Here is a 14870-nt window from a genome sequence, read left to right as displayed (position 1 = left end):
GCACCAGGATGATCAGAGGGATGGAGCAGCTCTGCTGTGATGAAACCCAGGGAGAATCCAGATTGCTCAGCCTGGAGAAGAGAAGATTTGCAGGGACTTAATTGTCTGAAGGACCCAACAAGGAAGGTGAAGACTGAGTTTGGACAGGGGTCTAGAGTGACAGGACAAGGGACAATGGCTTCAAACTGACAGAGGGCAGGGTTAGATGAGATATTGGGAAGAAATTTTTCTCTGTAAGGGTGGGTGAGGCACTGGCTCAGGTTGCCCAGAGGAGCTCTGGCTGCAGTATCCTTGGAAGTGCCCAAGGCCAGGCTGGATGGGGCTGGGAGCAGCCTGGTCTGTGGAAGGTGTCCCTGCCCATGGCAGGGGGTAGGATGGGGTGAGCTTTAAAGGTCTTTTCCAACCCAACCCTTTCTGGAATTCTGTGATTCTGTGAATATATAGGCAGTCCCCTTATGGAAGTTTCTGTGGTATTTTCCTACATCCTTATATATTATCCATACAAACAAAATTCTGAGTCCCTTATTCTAATGCTGAGAGTTTTTAGCACATGATTGTTTTGACGTTAATCAGAGTAGCTCCCGTGGAGAGCTTTGATTCACTTCAGAATTGCAAAGAACGCTCTAAAAATGATAATACACTGTAGCTATTTCATTGTAATTGGAGGCTGTCTGTGCTTCACAGAAATTATCAGTCAAGTATTCCTGAAAATGTCAGAATTTTCAAGTTATTTCTATTTAAAATGGAGGACCAAGAATGTGAGGGGATGGATAGAAAATTTGAGGGCTGTGTGATTCAGACTTGAAGTGCAGTTTGTAATAGTGAAAGATGATCAGCTTTGGGGCTGGAGAAGTCATCTCCTTGGTATTTTTCTAAATTATGGGATGTATAAATAGGTCTACTTATTCTACATATGCTATTACTTTAATAAAAGGCACCACTTAAGGAAATGAAAGGCTTTGGAATATTGCTAAATGTCTTAGTTCCATTTATAGTTTAAAGGTGAGGTTTTCTCATTATCTTCAGAGTTTGTGGCATAGTTGAATAATTTGCAGGAATCTGTTTTATACCAGACCGCAAATTCTGTATTTATCCTCTTTCAATGTTCATATTGCAAATACAGGCACGATAAGATCTCCTATTGGTGTTCTAACTATATCGGGATTTGGCAATTGGTCTGCTACTAATCTCACAATACGCATTTGTGTCTATATTGAAATTGACTGGAAAATGTATCAGGAAATACTGATCTTCAGCTATTTCATGTATAAATGTGGAGGGGTTGGTGAGAGAGATGGGTGAGACAGTAGATGCTCTAAACACAGAGTGCTGATGGATACTCAAGTAGTAAACAGAACTATCTTAGAAGTAACTCCTGACAGTAATAAAGGCAGTAATTGTATTTCATCTGTGGATTTAATGAGTGGATAATAAACTTGTTTCACTTCGCAATATAAGTGGTGTTTATGTTATATTAATATTTATTAGTACTTATTGATGCTAGGGTTTAGTTGTTCTCTTTTCCTCACATCACAGCCATTTCATTAAAATTCAAGTTAAATTGCTACACAATAAGCAATTAAAAGTGTTTGTGTGTGAGAGAGAGAGAAGGAAGTAATCTGTGTGTGAAGATATTCCTATGGAGAAGGACAGACCTCCCCTGTCTAGGAATCTAGAGAGTTGTGCTCAAAGTGATGGAGTTCTGTTTGCACTAATTAAAAGATTTGAATGCATATTTCAACCCACAGGCACTGCTTTGCTGTTCATATAAGAGTGGCTTGGATGGGTTTCCTGCCTTTTAGTGGGGTGTTTGTGTATCCCTTGCTTTGACTGTGGGCAGTGCCTCTTCAGGAGTGGGATTGTGCACTATGTTAAATGGCCTTTCTGTGTGACATGTGAAGGACTGCCAGCTTGGAGGATAATGTGAGTCACAAAGTGCCTGATCCAAATTTAACCAAATTTGTTCATCTCTAAATTTAGAGAATAGCTGAATGGCAAGACAGATATATTTCAGTTTCCATCGGTGACAAGGACAGAGTGTTGGCGGATGCCTGTTAAAAGCTATAGGGTGTGTTTTTGATACTCATATATGTGTGTATGGGTGGGAAAAGACTGGTTACTTTCACTTATGATGAGCCTGTTTCTTCTTTAACTGCTTTTAAATCACTCTTGGGCTTGATGTTTCTTCTGTTCAGATAATTCTTAAGCAGATGGTATGCTGTGGTCTTGAGTCGTGTTTTTGCCCTCTTGAGTAGAAAGACTTGCATTGGAATTGGATTTTTATCATTATGAAAACTGAAATATAAACCCTTTTAAAATAAGGCAGGCACCAGGCAAGGTAAGGCAAACCAAAATTCTTTTTGTTGATCTTACAAAATCAGGCTTCAATATCAGTGATTTCAGAAAACTATTTCAAGATTATCCTCTATTTGAGCCTAATCCTGAGTTAACATGTATATAATTCACATGTCTTCAACAGGATTAATCATATCCATGTATCTGTTCCCATTTCCCTGCTTTTCTGTACTGGGGTCTTTTTGACTGTTCTAATTCTTTGGCTAAATATTGTCCTTGGAGATTTGACAAGTTAAGGCAAGACCATGCCCTCTGCTTTTGTGCAAGACATTTTGTTAATGATTGTTTGTCTGGGGGGTTTTCTCCATGAGATCTTTATTACAGACATTTATTTAGCCTCTTTTTCTTGTTTTATTTTATTACAACTCCAGTTCAGTGACTTGTGTCATCAAATTTGCACATGTAGGATATTGTAAACAATTTGATTGTTGCATCCCTCACTGAATCAAGCAATGAGACTGCCTGGGTTGGAGATGTGTTTATTTTTATTTGCAGGATCACTGCAATAGCAGTGACTGAATAGGTAATACCAGAATGTGAATGACAGCTTTGATAAAATTAAAGCAACATTGTGCTTCCTGTAGTTTGCTGAACTGGTAATGATGATTTAAGGGTTTTACCTTAAATATTTACTATCCTTCTGGGTGTGAAATAAACCCAGAAGTCAGCATTGTTTAATTTAATATAATATTAATTTTTCTTTGAATAATATCTTAGTACACTAAGATTTTTTTTAAAGAAGGATATTGTAGACTAGCAGTAATAAGAATACTGTAGAAATTTGACAGAGATGCTTCAGGGATACTATGATTTTAGAAGACTGTATATGGTAATTAGTTAGCACTTGCTCTAATGAAACCCCACAACCCAATTTGCTGCTTTCACTTTTTTTTGGGGTGAAGCATTATATTATTTTCCCTCACACTTGACTTTTCAAAATACAAGCCAATTCTCCATATTCTGTCAACATGTAATTTTTAACCTTTCCTGTAATGTGGGAAATTAGAAATTGCATGTGTTATTATTGCTAGAAAAGGACAGCCCAACCTCCCTAATCAGTATGAGAAGATAAAAAGCTCCAGGTTTCTGCTGTATTTGTGGTTTTGAGTGGGTTTCAAAGCCAGAGTAAGTGGCTTTGAACCATCACTATGATGGCTCAGAATTGTCAAATCTTGAGGAATATGAGCTCTCTCATTCTTCTAGCCTGAATCCAGAAATTGATTTTGAATTTAGAAGTTATTACATGCAACCAAAATTTATTTATATCTTGGCATATCATGTCATGTTTACACTTCAGTAAGTTTAAGATTATAAGCCTTAATAACACAGGATTCCTCAGGAAATTCTATGAGCATTGTCAAATGTGTGAGTTTGGAACATCTCCACTGAAGTCAGGTCTAGAGAACTTTATTTGTACCAGCAGAATTAATCTATATCACTGGCATGTCTTTCACTATTTTCCTAATGACTGTACAATAGGCTTGGCAAGCTATTAGTGGTTTTTGTTGTTGTTATTATTACTGCTATATTTTCTTTTAAGAGGGGTGTTTTCATACTGTAATCTTCACATCCTGCAGCTGTGGTAGGACAGTGGTGCTTCAGTAGCTGCTGGGTCTGTTGGAGATTTTCACTCCTGCCTGAGCTCACTTGAGGGAGAGGTGTGAAACTGCTTTGTGTGACACTGTTCATACATTTTCCCTTTACTTGGGAACATTTCTGCAAACTGTGAATGCAGACTAAGTAATTTGAAAACATTAGTCATTAAAAACCAGATCAACCTGGAACAGCTGAGTAGTTAAACAGAAAACCTTTTATGAATCATCTGAGCAAGAGACTATAGGTGTGATCACAGCTGCTGAGTCTTGCTTCAACTCATTGGCATTATGCTCATTTGTGCAGGAGGTGGAGATTTAATTAGTTAAATATGGTTTCTGAATAAGGTTACAAATCACAGAACAGGTATGTGCATGCTAATGCATTTAGCACACCCAAACTTCCTTTTTTCTTTTTTTAATTTTATTTTGATGCAGAAATTCAGAGTGTGGTCTAATGCCCTTGGAAAAATCCTAATAAAAATAATTTATACTTATATATAAAAAATATTTTTATAATATATTTAGAAATAATTTATAAATCTTTTGATTGAAAAATGGTGCATTAGAAAAAAGCTACTGACCAGTAAATACTATGGTGCAAATTGTGTTTAGGAATAGGCATTTGGCACAGATGTCTCCTTGTGTAAGTAATCAATGGGATTTCTGAAACAGGGAAAAATGTGGGCTGTATTCATTGTGTTTTCCTTTTTCCAGAAAACATACCTACAGTGTGTTCAGAGTTTGTATTTTTTCAGTGCACACAGATGGCAATGTGCAAGTGGCAAGAAGTAGAGTTGGTGGTTTGAAAATCCCATGGCAAAAGCAGAGATAAATTGGGTGGTGCTCTGAAAAGCCTGAGAGACACAGGAAAAGCAGAACATTGTTTGTTTCATCTCTGCATATTCTCTTCTGATACCTACATGAGATGTGGTACCACCTTGGGCTTCCTTGCAAATGAGTGGTGATGAAAGGGATGAGTACAAAAACCTCAGCAATAACTAAGAATTTGGTTTTCAAAGCAGGTGTGGAATTTAGGGTACTTTGCCTCCTACTGCTTGTGCCTACCCCATGTAGAAAGAGCTGTTCCAGGACAAAAGTCCAAGTCATTGATAATTGGCTATAAGTAGAGTTGTTTCAAATAGTATTTTTGGTGCCCAAAGGAAGGATAATTTCAAAAATATTGATATTTTGAAAAAGGAACAGGACATGTATTTCCAATTGTCTACTTCATACCAATAATAAATTGCATATGCAAGCATGATTAATGAAGTCTGAGTAAAGGGAGAGGAACTGGGGAGAACAAACACTTTTAAAACCTGTAAACCTTTACATTTCTATGAAATTCAAATTAAATTACTGTTCATACAAAGTATGTGTTTGAAATAACAGCCTCTTTAGAATGCAATGAAATGTGAAACTGATACCTTATTCCATCAGTTTACTGGAAATACTATGCACAGTGATTTCACCAGATTTTGGAGAATGAAAAATTATTTCCACCAATTTTTATGCAAGCTGAGTCTAGAAGGACAGAAAAAATATGCATCTGAACATGTCTTAGAGGAGCATCAAAGTTATGTCCAAAGGCCTGTTGCTTTTATTGGTGGACTCTGAAAACATGATGGCATTCAGATGTTCAGGTGAGCTAGAGAACAGCAGTTATCCAGGATTTGTGAGGGAAGGGGCAGCAAGTTTTAGGTCAAATCAACTTGGAGGCTGCACACAGTGCTTGGCATTTATATAAAGCAAGCTTAATGTTGAATGCAGCATTCAAGTTGTAAAATGGATGTAGAATGGGTAAAAAACCCCTGCAATTACTTCAGCGATGATCCATTCAGGTTAAGAATTTTCGTCTTTGCTGTTGCCATAGCAATCTGTTCCCCTGTCACTAGCACATTAAAAATCCATTCTGTAAAACTGTTGTTGCCAATATTGAACACATAACAGACAAAAAGATTTTTTTAATAGCTTAGGTTCAACACGAAGAAGACCTAGATCTTAAAAAGATGCATATGTTCTTTAAAAAGAAGAAGATTAGTATTTCCATAATTCATTGCAGGAACTCAGTATTTGTACTGCAGTATTGATGTCAGTATAAAATAATTTGCAAATAATCCAGCAATGTAGTGTCAGTTGAGCTCAAATAATTGAACTGTTCAGCTGAGATACAACAAACCCATATGTTCCTGAGTTAAACTCTTATTTTGGTAACGTGCTGTAGAACTGAATGTGTCTTTAACCTTCTGTTGCTGGTTGAGTCTGATTCTCTTCAGTGATTGACTGGAGTGATTTTATCCTGGTGTAATTCTGGAGTGGGAGAACAGTTATGTCCCCTAACAGCTTTACATCTGTGATGTAATCTTAAACTGCTCATGGACACAAGCTCTGCAATGAGTTTGTGCAGATAATTAATTGTAGCAATAAGTCCTTAAGCATTTGTTACTACATCTAAAGGAGGGGGGAAGGCAATTTACTATTCAAAATGACCATAGCAATGGTTTGACAAATGTAGGTACCCAAACTCAGTAAAATGCAAATATTTTTCAATAGAGATACAATATGTAGATACATCCATATATATATATGTGTGTGTGTGTGTTTGTATATATGTGTGTGTGTATTCATTCAGGACTGAAAGGCAGAGCTTGTTTAAATCAACTAGTCCTAAATTTAAAAACTCAGGCATTGACTAAATAAGTAATAACAAAATAGCTGGAAACTGAATGTATGGCCCTTAGTCTGATCACTGATAATGTAGTTTTCATCTTTGTTTCCACTGCAGCATTCTTTTATCCTCTGAGCATCTCTAGACTTCATCCTTTGAATTCTTATTCTCTGCCCATGCCATACTTCTTAGTTTCATTTTTTATGTCTTCCACTTGCTACTCTCCTCACACTTCTATACTTCAGTTGTCTTTGAGAGCCTTTATCCTGGGATGGAGTTGATTTATTGCAGGAGAATCATAGGATCACAGAATCTTCTGAGTTGAAAGGGACCCACAAGGATCATTGAATCCAACTCCTGTTGGTTACTCCTGTAGTTACAATGCAGGGCATTAATAGAAATGGCAGTCATAAGTGATCATCTTTAATAACTGCACTTGGCAATATCTCCTAAATTTTTCATTTTCTTTTGGTTGAATGGGAGGAACTGTTTTTTGTTGTTTTTTTTTTTTTTTTTCTTTTTATGCAACTGTCTCCTCTTGTTTGGGGACTTCAGCTGGTTTTCCTATTTTAAGTTATTCCTGTTATTTTAGTGAATAAACTGGCCAGTGAAAAGGATGATTTCCTTTGGATCCCTTCACCTCTTTTTGCAATTTGAATGTGACCCTTTGGAAAGTGTTGCTGGATGACATTTACCCAACAGGGATTACAGGTCCCCTCCTCAGTGGGCCTGCTGCATTCCTGTCTGAGAGCACCTGTGGATTGCTGAATAAAACCATGTCCCTGACATGCGAGATCCCTGTCTGCCTCTGGAGGTGGCTGCAGACAGGAGCTGGGAAATGTCTTGTGTCCCAGTCCCATGTGTTCATTATCCAGTAACTCTGCACTGAGGGATGGAGTGGTTGAGCTTTCTGTCCCAGTCCAGGGCTGGAGGTTCAGGTGAGAGTTAGCAAAAGATCATGAGCTCCCAAAATGCTTCTGGATGTAAAGTTTAGTGAATTAGACAGTAGGAAATACACTGGATGTATTTGTTCTTATTCGAAAAAAACCCAACTGTATAAAGTAATGTCTGATTTAAATGCATACAATCAAACCTGAGGCAAAGTGAAATTTGGCTTTTCACTTCCCCATCCCTTCACATTATAGATGTTTCAGGGAGTCACCAGAAAAGCCCTAGACAAAGGAGAGATTCAGAAATATCTTTGACTTTTACGGACCTTTTCATTAAAATGCTTAGAGCTGTAAATGTAGAAATAAGAAGTTCATTTATCTTTACAAAAGTGCTGCTATTCGGCACTCCTAAAATAGTCTTTTAAATTATTGTTTCTGCTTGTATCAATAAATCCATACAAAATGCTTAAAGGTCAAGCATTTCCAGAAAAATGTCTTTTCAGCTTGTTAATTAGGAGTTTATAAGCATGTGCACAACCTTGCTCTTTGGATAAAGTGGAAAAGAAGGAGAAAAGAAAAAGGTCCCCATGGATAAAAATGATAGTGTGGAATTAGTGAGTGGCAAATCTTTGCTCCATCAGACTCACCATGGCCTGGACAGCCAGGGCATGAAAACAGGTGGCTCTGCTAACAGGAGGAACAAAAGTTTGTTTTTCTGTTTGTTGGGGAGGTAGCTTGATTAGTTACCTCCTGAAGCTGAGGGTCCACCCTGAGCCGATGTTCGAAGGGAAGCGTGAGCAGGATTTGACATGTCATAGCCTGAACCATGGGAAGTTTGTCCAGTTTGTCCATGGAAGTTTGTCTGTGTGGCCAAGGGCATCAGATAAAGACACTTATGTTTTGATTTCCCATTTATTTTCTTGTTTCTGTACAGCTTGAATAAGAACAAAGCAGTGTAAATTGTATCCAGAGACAAACTGCCCAACCACCCATTCTGGCACTTCCTTCACTGCAGAGAGCACAACTGAGATTCTCTGTTTCATACCTCACTTCTTTCACCCTGTTTCATACCTCCACTTCTTTCATCATGGAGACATCCTGGTCTGCTTAAAAATTAGGCCATTTGGATGGAGGTCTCCATGCATGAATGAGATGAAGTTAATCAGTCACATGGATTAAACACTGGAATTTCCACCTGCACAACAGTCTAGCCCTGACCATTATCATTTCACCTCTAAATCTAGATTTTTTTAATCACTGAAAGGGAGACAATAATACTGACCTAGGCAAACATAAGAGATGAAATGTGTTACAGGAAAAGTATGGAGGTCATTGAATTCTTGAATAGCTTGAGCTATTTATTGCCCAAGCTGGGAAATAGTAAAAAACAATGCAAATAGTGAAAAATAAAATAGATTCTTACATCTCTCTCTGTCTGAACATACTGTAGTGCTGATATTAACATGAGATTGAAGTTCTGATTTTTTTCCTTGGCCATAAGATTTCTAGAATGAGATTGTTTCCTTGACTGTTCAATAACAGGTCCTTACTATAAAACCCTTTGTAAACAGAAGGCTGCATCTTTGTCGCTGAAAATTTCATAATTTAAGAGTGCCATTATTTGATTTTGTACTTGTGTGTTTGCTGCAGAACTGCTCCTTCAGGAAAATAAATCTGATTAAATTTTTGAAAGTGCAGGTGGCAGAAGTGAGAGTAGTTCCTTTCTCCACTACCCACAGATGATTCCTCCTGACTTTGCCTTCCAGTGAAGCTGAGGAAACAGTACAGATTAGTTTTGTGGTGTTTCTTGTTTGTTCTCTCCTTTCTTTTGTCTCAATCATTCACTGTTTTGAAACCTGAACCATAATTGGCCCAGTGAGGCACCCAGGGGCTGACATGACCTCCTTCCTCACAGGACAGACAGTTGTTCTGTTCTAGATGCTTGGTTGGTTTTTATTCCGTGGAGATATTTAAAGTAATGCAAGAGAAGAGCTTTTTTTGCTCAGACATGGAGTTTTTTGTGCATCTTAACAATTGATATTTCTATCTTACTTAACATGTCAGTAATTTGACTCTTATCTTTATAATCAGTTCCCAATTTCATTCAGTGTCAGCTCTTTGTATTTTAATGGTATCACAAAATCATTAAGGTTGGAAAAGACATCCAAGATCATCAAGTGTAGCCTTGGACTGAACACCACCATGTCAACCACCAAGTATTTTGTTGTCCAGTTTGGAAATTTTGCAAATCCTTGTGTACCTGTAGGAATATCAGAATGTGTGTTTGCAAGGTCAGAGGCAGCAGCCTTTAAAGCACAACTTTCCAGAAGGCAGAACTTTTTGTTTCTAACTTTCTTAGAGAGTATCTGTGCAGCCCAGGAGAAGTAGTGATGGCCCTGGTACTTCCAAGTAGACCTTGGACTTCACTTGTGATGAAAGAAATCTCATTTGGGACAGTAGGAAAATATAGATCCTACTTGTGATAAGCTTTCTGTAGCAAGACTTGGAAAGTTCACTTTGGTATTTACCCTAAAAACTCTGAATCTGGCTGAATTGATTACAGTTCCTGCTAATATTAAGCAGGAAGTTGTGGTAAGTCTAATAAATGCTCACAGCAGCAGGTGGCAGCTCAATTTCTCCTTCTCCCCAGACTGCAGTAGTTCATCATGGTACTCTTGCCAATGTGTGAGGCTGTGATAGGGTAGAGAGGGCAATGAAGTTGTTTAATCAGATCCTTCCCCTTGTTTTTAGTCCCTGTATCACCCTATAAGGAAACTGTGGCAGAAATACCCTCTTCTGTTCCTCTCCCTGCTGCCAGATCCCTAATTTCTAAAGAAAGGTGTAACTTAGTTATTTTATTATCCAGGGATGGAAATACTGCTCTCTCTGCCCCCTTTCCCTCTTCTCTTGGCTTGAGACAGAATTTTAATGGAGTATATTTTTCCATGGATAATCCAGGGCACTGATAATCCACAAGTACTCAAGAAAAATTGTCTTGTATGTTTATAACTGTTCAGCTCTCCTTGTTGTTTTAATAGGCAATTTTTCAAATGTTAATCTTTCCTGAATATGCAGCATCACACCCCCAAATGTCTCTGACAGGAGTAGCAGAGGTAAAAATATAAATGCTGTAGGAGAAGTTTATTAAGAATATTCTGCCTGAATACACTTGTTATTTCTTATCAAACACTGGAGACAGAATGAAATAGACTGTTTTGCCACTCTGTGGGTGGGGTCTGAGGAGAACATATCAGTATGGATATGACACAGTTTCACTTTCCTTGAGCTGATTATGTTATAGTTTCTTTTCTACTGACAAATTTCATTACCAGATTGAAGTAATAATAGCATATTTTATCTTGCTGGCTGTGATCCAAACTCTTGGTTTAGAGCAGAGTTAAATTTAGAGAAATTCAGTTGAATCTATATTTTTCTCCATATTAGCTATTTCTAACAGCCTGGTAAGATTTTCAGTTTGGTGACTAAGTGTCTCTTGCTGTTATAATGACAGTCATATGCTTGCTTATATTTCTGTGTCATCCCAACAGTAATAACAAAATGCTAGATAAAAGTTACAAAACTTTGCCTTAAGAATATTGGCCCGTAAACCAAAGTATTTTTAGAACTTGTGGTTAGAAGCTGTGGCTTCCCCATCCCTGGAAATGTCCAAGGCCATATTGGATGGAGCTTGGAGCAACCTGGTCTGGTGGAAAGTGCTCCTGCCCATGCTGGGGGTGAAATTGGGTGATCTTTAAGGTCCCTTCCAATCCAAGCCATTCCATGATTTCGTGAAGTGAAATCAGGGTTGAAAGACATTGAATGGAAAAGTTAGCTGTCTTCTTTACATTTATGGCCCAATCATAAATTTATAAGTTATATATGCTTATTCCATCCTATCTTAAATAAGCTTTGAATAAATTTGGTGTACAACTAAAAAAAGGGTGAGTAACAAAAATAAGCATGGATAGTAATAAATGCTGTGTTGGCCCAAATGGGTGTCAGCTGAATGTTGTGTGCTGTAGTAGATTTATAGGCAGCTTTCCATTTTAATAATTCAGTATTTACTATTTCCTGAGGCACAGCAAATATCTCTTTGTGACTCTGGCCATCATGAAATGCATCATTGTACCAATATGTGTCATTGTGGTGCATTTCAGATCTATTTTGAAAACAGTTTGGTGTCTCCTAGAGAGCCTCCAGCCAGGGCAGCTGGGAAGGGAAAAAGAGCTGGAAGGGAACAGAGAGATTCTGTCTGGGAAACCTTTACAATTGTTTTAAGCTGTGTTCAAATGTTTTTCTTCCCACAGACTTTGGGAACTATCACTGCAGTGCCCATTAAGGTTCCTCAGGTCAGCTCCTTGCAGAGGTTGGCAGGACAAGGACCAGCAGTGCTACCTCAGGTACAAAATACACTTTCAAAGAGGGGGTTGTGTCATTTTGCACATATTCTCTGCTTCTGTCTACTGCCCAGGCCTGGGTGCATCAGCACACTGATTTTGCAGAGTTATGTTTTTCTTCAGTCCATGAAAAAAAATAATTCTTCTGGGAGTGTACTGATGGCACAATGAAAAGGTCTAAAATGTAATGCAGATTCATCGTGGGAGAGCAAAATACATATGGTGAAATGTAAATTTATGCCTTAAAGTTGAATCACAAACCAAAGAAGTGAAAATCTGCAATTCTGTAATTAAAAGAACTGGTGGAAGTGTTAACCTTCCTGTTCAAGATTTAACCCCATGTTCTGTTTCACTGACTTTTTTGCCTTGTCTATCCCAATACAAAGTTTTGTAACCAGCTAACCCAGGTGCCAGACTGAGGAAAGATTCTCTGAGCAAGAGTGAAAGGAGAGTTGCACTCACTGTTTTTTAAAATGTTTTAAAATGTCTTCTTTTCTGAACACCAACCACTGTTTCTATAACTATGCACTTTATTCCCCATTTCAATCCTCTTTCTCAAAAATTTTGGATGTCATTTTCAATAGGCATTTTGCTGCAATTCTATGGTTTACTCTTCACATTAGTGATTCTTAAGTATAAATATATTTCTCCCACTGTGGCTCTCACTACTCTGGTCCAGGAAAACTGGAAACTTCGGATGGAAATATAAAAATTCCAGGAAGCAAGGCCATGTGATACCACACAGGTGTTATGGTAAAAACATCATCTTCCTTGTAGTGTTGTGAAAACAAGCACCTAATAAAAAAATATTTTGGAAATTAAAGAGTATTTTGGAAATTAAAGAGGCGTATATTATCTTCTAGTAGGAGCTGGAAATCATGCAGAATTAAATCCAGTCACAGTCCATGTCATCAGCTTTTATTCTTTTATTCATCAGACTTGGTCACTGACCAGGCTGGCCACTAACCTCCTTTTGTCCCCCTGGGTGACAAGCAAGACCCCACACCTTGCTCTGAGTTACTGGGACAGTCCTGCCATTCTAGGACTGACTTTTGGATAAGCAAATTCCCATCTCCTAAGCATACCAACAAGTTAAATCCAGCTGGGTTTTGGCACCTGCTAAAACCTTTACTTTGTTTGCCTATGTAACATCAAATTACTGGGACAGCAGAACCATATTCATCACTCCTCTAGCAAGAATTTGGAATATTTCAAAGGGAATGAAAGCAGTGTCCAGACTCAGATGTTTTCTATGGCTCAGTATTGATCTGGAAGGGATGGAACCTTCCTCAATGTCCATCTCTGCCAAGTCTAGTTGTGACAGTGAAGTTGTGACAAGTCTAGTTATGACAATGAAACCAGAGCAGCAAAGGCTTCTGTTAAGGCACAAATATTAGGCATAAATATTACCATGCTGGCTGGACAGAAGGAGAGGACTCGTCAATTTTGAGGCCTCATCATGTCTAAAGGGGTTTGATATATTTGACACTTTTGTGCTCCTCATCTTGACAGCCTCTTTTGATTTACCCCTATGCAAAAAAAAACATACCACACAAGTAAAACGAGGCATTTAACAAGAGTTACATAAAATAATGCATACAGCTTCCTTCATTTTCCACATTAGTACAGATACTTGTCATTTGTTTTGTTCATTTAAATGGCTTTATGATATGACCCCCTGGAAGCTTTTCCATCTGGGAAATGAAGTTTCAAAATTTGCACATTCACAAATGGCAGCAAAATCCCATCACTTAGAACTGCTAATTAAGTGGTGAGCAAACAAGCATTACTTACAAGTTCTTTGCACAATACAAACAATATTTTAGGCATTCATTATTTACCAAAACAAGCTTCCTTGGCTTGTTTTGTGGGGGGGGGGGATTGGTTTTTCTTTTTTCATTTGGGATTTTTTTGATGCTTGTTTTTTTTCCTAATATGAAGGTATTTGTGCTTTCATCAAATAAGTGAGCTGTGATGTTTGAGAAGCTAATTCCAGATAGCCTTTCTCTTCTAACTTTGGTCTTTGGGGTCTCCAGCTGAGTAAGATGCTTTGAAACTGCAGACTCTCCACTGCACTCTAAGAGGAAAATCCTAGAGGTCCTCTGCTTAAACACTGTGGTACTCTGGAGCTATTCCTCTTCCTTATGACTCCATCTGCTCTAAGGAGGGAGTGGCATTCTGTCAGTTTGAGTTCCAATACCCAGCTGCAGAGCAAATATTCAGTTTATTTTGAACTGGTTTACAGACAAATCTAAGTCGCACTGTAGCCACCTAGAGGTACATGTGAAATGTGATTTTCTGTGCTTCAACAGGAAGATTTTAAGTGAAAAGGTGAAAATACTAAAATAAATCCCCTGTTTTATTGTCAGTAATTTGGGCCTGGTGCAATCCTCATTCAAATTAATGGAGAGACTGCGACATTTTGAATGGCAGTCAAATCAGATTACAATGCTATTTCTCTGGCCTATCTTTCCAGTGCTGGTTGAAGGCACAGTTTGGGATGGCTTTGCTCATGACTCTGCTGCTTAGAGCAGAGCAGTGTCTGCATTGGAGGGATCACACAGGTTAGGGGTGAAAACAAACAAGTACTCACAGGGCCTCAGGTGAAATATGTATGTTCCAGTCAACTCTGCCAAGTTCTGCTGTCAGACACTGCTTAGTTTTTATCTTCTGCAGTGACTTCATGTGTTAGGTTGGAAATGGGTGTGTATTCTATTCCTATCTGATGGGGCAGTTATCTTCTGTTAATTGGGCAATTTTCTTTATCTCTTCCACAACCCATCCTCCCTCCTGGGAGATATCTTCTGTTAATGAGCCATTGAGTCCCACTGCATGGCTGATAAAATCCCAACATCCCATTGGGAGATGCTCCACCCAGAGGGAGGAGCCAAGCATTCCTACCTGGATATAATCTGTGATTTGGAGGACCACAGCAGCTTTTTCCACTGGATTCCCAGAGGAGCAGCCC

The 14870-nt window shown here is 38.3% G+C and overlaps 1 protein-coding gene across 8 annotated transcripts in view; it reads left to right on the top strand.

Annotated features, from left to right (window-relative positions):
- The window catches only part of PHF21B (PHD finger protein 21B), a 131676-nt gene that overhangs the window by 84413 nt on the left and 32393 nt on the right, over positions 1 to 14870 (top strand). For all 8 annotated transcript variants that reach the window (XM_074538962.1, XM_074538959.1, XM_074538958.1 and 5 more), the window contains one exon: positions 11813 to 11905. In XM_074538962.1, the coding sequence (XP_074395063.1) occupies positions 11813 to 11905 (93 nt within the window). The remainder of the gene's footprint in view (positions 1 to 11812; positions 11906 to 14870) is intronic.

The sequence above is a fragment of the Zonotrichia albicollis genome, chromosome 4, assembly GCF_047830755.1.
Source record: "Zonotrichia albicollis isolate bZonAlb1 chromosome 4, bZonAlb1.hap1, whole genome shotgun sequence".
Lineage (NCBI taxonomy): Eukaryota > Metazoa > Chordata > Aves > Passeriformes > Passerellidae > Zonotrichia > Zonotrichia albicollis.
This window is presented reverse-complemented; position numbering and strand designations above follow the sequence as displayed.